Source organism: Nicotiana sylvestris, chromosome 8 (genome assembly GCF_000393655.2).
Source record: "Nicotiana sylvestris chromosome 8, ASM39365v2, whole genome shotgun sequence".
Classification (NCBI taxonomy): Eukaryota; Viridiplantae; Streptophyta; class Magnoliopsida; order Solanales; family Solanaceae; genus Nicotiana; species Nicotiana sylvestris.
The window spans coordinates 79,716,507-79,721,673 of NC_091064.1; the positions used below are offsets into that span (position 1 = coordinate 79,716,507).

At 40.7% G+C, this 5,167-nt stretch overlaps 1 protein-coding gene across 1 annotated transcript; it reads left to right on the top strand.

Moving 5' to 3' along the window:
* Positions 1 to 442: 442 nt before the first annotated feature.
* LOC138875269 (uncharacterized) lies at positions 443 to 841 on the top strand. The gene has a single exon (XM_070154093.1). The coding sequence runs from the start codon at positions 443 to 445 to the stop codon at positions 839 to 841; it is 399 nt and encodes a 132-aa protein (XP_070010194.1).
* Positions 842 to 5,167: the final 4,326 nt, after the last annotated feature.

Genomic DNA, 5,167 nt, shown 5'->3' on the forward strand with positions numbered 1-5,167 from the left:
GGTCAAAGGGAAAGCATTAACAGATCATCTTACTGAAAATCTGGTGGGAGGAGAATACGAACCCTTGAAAACGTATTTTCTTGATGAAGAGGTATCAATCATAGGAGAGGACATTACCGAAGCATATGACATTTGGAGGATGTTCTTTAACTGAGCTGCAAATTTCAAAGGAGTGGGCATTGGAGTAGTTTTGGTATCAAAAATAGGTCAGCATTATCTGGTATCTGCTAAACTCAAATTTCCCTACACTAACAACATGGCAGAATATGAAGCCTGCACACTAGGACTCAACATGGGAATCGACATGAATATTTAGGAGCTGCTGGTAATCGGTGATTCAGATTTGCTTGTGCACCAGGTGTAAGGAGAATGGGCCACAAATAATCCCAAGATATTACCATATCTATACCATGTACATGAATTGAGAAAGAGGTTCACAAAGATGAAGTTTCGGTATGTTCACAGTATTCAGAATGAGTTTGCCGATGCACTGGCCACTTTGTCATCCATGATACCACACCCAAATAAGAATTTCACTGATCCTATCCCAGTGAGAGTTCATAATCAGCCGGCATATTGTGCCCATGTTCAAGAAGAAACAAATGGAAAGCCTTGGTTCCACGACATCAAAGAGTATTTGGTGAAAGGAGAATATTCGAAGCATGCAAACTGCACTGCAGTTCGCACATCAACTGGGGTAACTCCTTACATGCTGGTTTATGGTACCGAAGTTGTCATCCTAGCCGAGGTAGAGGTTCCTTCTTTAAGGATCATACAGGAAGCTGAACTCAGTGATGCAGAATGGGTAAGGAGCCTCTATGAGCAATTGCCCCTTATATGAAACAAAGCTTTATCAAAACAGAATGTCTTGAGCTTTCAACAAAAGGGTCAAACCAAGACAATTTGACAATTTGCACCAGGACAGCTGGTGATGAAGAAGATCTTCCCACATCAAGATGAAGCCAAAGAGAAATTATCTCCCAACTAGCAAGGTCCTTACATGGTTCACAGGGTGCTAACAGTAGGAGCGCTCATACCTGCAGAAATGGATGGAGAAGTCTGGCCAAAACCAATCAATTCAGACGCAATTAAAAGGTACTATGTTTAGGCCATTTACATTTCCTCATCAGATGTAATTGAACTACGCTTGACCTGATTCCCGAGGGGATACGTAGGCAGCCCTATGGATTCGGTCATATCATAATAAAATTTCCATTTTCCCCATGATCAGAAACTTGGGCAGAATTTTGAGGAGGACCCTCAATATTCCGGAGCAAGTCTAGCCAAAGCCAACATATGCCAGACGATCAGAAATTGGTTATGAAACTAGGGCAGAATTTTGAGAAAGATTCTCAAAATTCCGAAGAAGGTTGGACAAAGCTCGGAAACAGTTGAAGGACCATCTACCAAACCGGGGCAGAATTTTGAGGAGGACCCTCAATATTCTAACATGCGAAAGGTGCAATGTCGCTAAAATGTGTTACAGTCACTAGTTCATCTAAAAATTACTCGATATGTCTCTAACATGACTGTATTTTTATCAATAATTGCATATTTTTGAAAACTCTATTTCCGTAATAGGCAGGTGTTACCCAGAGAAACTCAAATAAGGCCTCCAAAACGGAGCAAAGCAAGGCCAGCAGACAAAGCCATGAACCAACCTCCCTCTCACGAAACATACAATTTTTCTTTTAGCGCAGGCACATTTGACGTAGCGATAACATTTACAAACATATATACACAAAGTAAAATCACTATCAAACCGGCCATCAGACACTGAATATAACTCCAGCTAAGAAATATGCTACCCTTATTTGCTACTCGCTCTTTGCATGGGACTAAGCCCTGTCCCGCATATCTGCATGAGGCTCATTCCTTCCTTCATATATGCATGAGGGTAATCCTTTCCTCCATATTTGCATGAGGCTAATCCCTGCCTCCATATTTGCATAAGGCTAATCCCTGCCTCCATCCTACATGAGGCTAATCCCTGCCTCCATCTTGCATGAGGCTTGATATTTTAAGCGTCAATACCACACAAGAGGGGGGTGATTTGTGTGGTACCCAATTTTTGCTTAACTGAACTATAGAAGAACCTGGTTCTTCTAGGTGTTCCAACTGCTACTGTTTGCAGAATAATAAATACAGAAAATAAAGAACATAAAGATTTTTACGTGGAAAACAACTGGCTCAAAAGGTGAAAAAACCACGAACTACTACTCAGAAGGATTTTCCCAAACTTCCACTAAAATCACTGAGCCAAATTTACAAAAACTCTTTGTAAACCTAAGTATTAACTCTAATCCCATTGTGGCACACAGCCTCAACTGTTACGACAACTTCAAGTTAACTTTAACTTGAACACTCTAGGTACCTAATACAATTGCTTCTATAAAAGCTGAAAGGTACAATATAAAATCACCTACTACAATTAAACTAAAATAAAAGATGGACACATGGAATTGGTTCTTCTATCTCGTTCAAGTAGCTTCAGGATTGCACACTCAAATCACACATAAATTGCTTGCAAAATCATATTGCTCTTTTTCTCTCAAGTTAAGTTTAACTTCTGCTTATGTGCATTACCTATAAAAGAGAACAACACTGACCTTTACTAGGTTAGTAATCAGAGTTTGACTGGGATTCAATTGCTACTCTTCTATCGTAAAAAAGTTCATGGTGATCTCAAACTCTAACAATATCTTCATCCCAAACTGTGTTCTCTTCATGTAAGGAGTCTTTCTCTCCTTATCTAATATGCAACATTTTCGATCATATCAGGAGATATTGCTTCTTGATTAGTTAGATTTATCTCCTTCACGTGCCTCTCATGTGTACAGGTTGATCATGACTGTGCTTCACACGATGGACCTAGTCCATGTCTGAGTTCTTTTGTCAATCTTCAAAACTTCACCTGTTCTTGGGCCATCAAATTCCCCTTTTTTGATGATGACAAACTCTGTGCTTTTTACGTACTTGGATCCTGTAAGAACTCAACTTAACCATCAATATAAAGTTTAGAAAATCCACTTATCATCAAGGACCAGGTTAATTATGTTATAAATATCACTTAGTCAACACAATATCTCTTCCCCCTTTCTCCATCATCGAAAAGTTGCATACAAAGTGTAAGTCGAAGATTTTAATAAGTACTCATGGCCACTGGGGAAACTACAAGTGAAATCATGGTTTAATCATCAGTAATCAGTCAAACATATTTAAACTATCAAGGAAAGATTAACGTTGAACAAGAGCAAAAATAGTAGATATCATTGATAGAGATATGTTGCTACCACAATCCACAACCAGAAAGCAAAAAACATTTAAAACATGAGCAAAAAGATATAAAAACCCCTAATCCAAGTCACTGAAGTTACTAGACAGGTTCAGGAGACAAAAAGCTAGGATTCCTAAGGCTTGGAGGAGCTAGAGGGTTGGTTTTGGGGTTGGAGAAGATTCAACATATTATGAAGAATTCCATTATTCTTCTCCTTTTCTTTGGTAAGATCAGTTCTGAGAGAATCCCTCTCAGATTCCACCTCTGCCACACGAGCCTTGAGCCTAGCTATCTCAGCATCCTTGGCTTCAAATTCCTGAACAAGAGCCCTGACTTTGCTGTTGATAGGAGTCTTCTTGGATGAACCAGGTTCATTTGGGATGGCATTGACTAAATAGTCACAAGCAATCAGAGTGTTAGTGCCAGAATGATCATTGCTTGAGGCCATTTACCATTTCTTCAAAGGCACACTGCACCTATCCAGAATTGTAGTCAGAGTAAAGCCATAGGTGGTAGCATCAGCCTTGGATCCATTGATGACCATGTCTAGTAGCTTGATGATGAAGGCAGGCCAATTAATTTGCCTTCCACTTTTTAGGCACTCCATAAGAACTAGGTCCATATAATTGGCAATATGCCTTCTCTCCTATCTGGGCAATATGCACTTATTGACAAATTCAAACAAGACTTTGTGCTGAGGCCTCATTTAACTTTTTTGAACAACCCTGGCTTCATTCACATCTTCAGCATCACAAAACCTCCTGGTAATTTCAAGGGCAGTAGGAAGGGAGTCCAGACAAGGCCACCTTTGCCTTGTATAGTCATCAAACCCTTTAGAGGGTATATCAAGGATATCTCCTAGGTTTTCAGCATCAAAGGACACTTGAACTCCTTTCACCAAGCTGCTAACCTTGCCATCCTTAACCTCTGCATTTGCCATGAACACAATTATCTCATTCCTGGTCAGCCTACCATCCATCTGAAGGACCATGTCCTTCCACCCCTGAGCAGCTAAGGCATCCACTAGTCTCATCATTCCTAGTTCCACCAGGTCTTTCAGCAGTATACCCTTTAAAATCTTTCTTTTGCCAAACATGGCAAGCTTGTCTTGTTCACCATCAGAATCATCTTCTACTTTTTCTCCACTCCATTCCACATCTTCAGAAATTCTTACTTGTTTACTTTTCACTGTAGACCTCGTCCTCTTGGCTAATGAAGGTTCAGGATCCTCAGACACAGAGGAAGACTTCTTGGAAGAAGTCTTGGGCTTTTTGGGATTGGGGGTCTGAACCTCCACTTGTTGGACTTCCTCCTGATGGACCTGTTCCATCTCCTCAACCTCCACAGCCTCTGAGGACTCTACAACCTTCCCTTTTCCTTTACCCAGCTGTTTCTTCTTACTCTCAGCTAGAGCCTTTTGGAGATAACTATCACTCTACTTTACCCTGCTTCTTGTAGCTCATCCCTTTGGAAATGGAAATTCACTAGTTGTTGGGGATGAAGCCTTTCTTTTTATTAAGGGTTTAGGAGCACTAGGGGCTTTTGGTGTGGGCATTCTTCGTTTCTTTGGATCATAGCTTGCCCCAACCTTTTTCAACAAGTCTGCTAGGGTCTCTTCAGTAGATGAAGCAGGTTTATCTCCTTGTGTGCTCAGATTGACTAACCCTTCAGCAGCTTCACCAGACCCACTTCCGCCTGACTTCTTGCCACTCTCTTCTACCTTTTAATGTTCAACCCCACATATAGCAGGCACAAACGAATCAGCAGTGGGTGAATGATCAACCCCTCTTTTCCCATTTCCCCTCTCTTCACCACATGCACCCTCTCTCTTTTTTTATTTTTTAGATTTCTTTTTACCTCCACTCCTTCATAACTCAGGTAATTCTACAT

What these genes read in the sequence shown, in the direction of transcription:
- LOC138875269 (XM_070154093.1), top strand. Translation starts at nt 443, where the DNA reads ATGAAGTTTCGGTATGTTCACAGTATTCAGAATGAGTTTGCCGATGCA.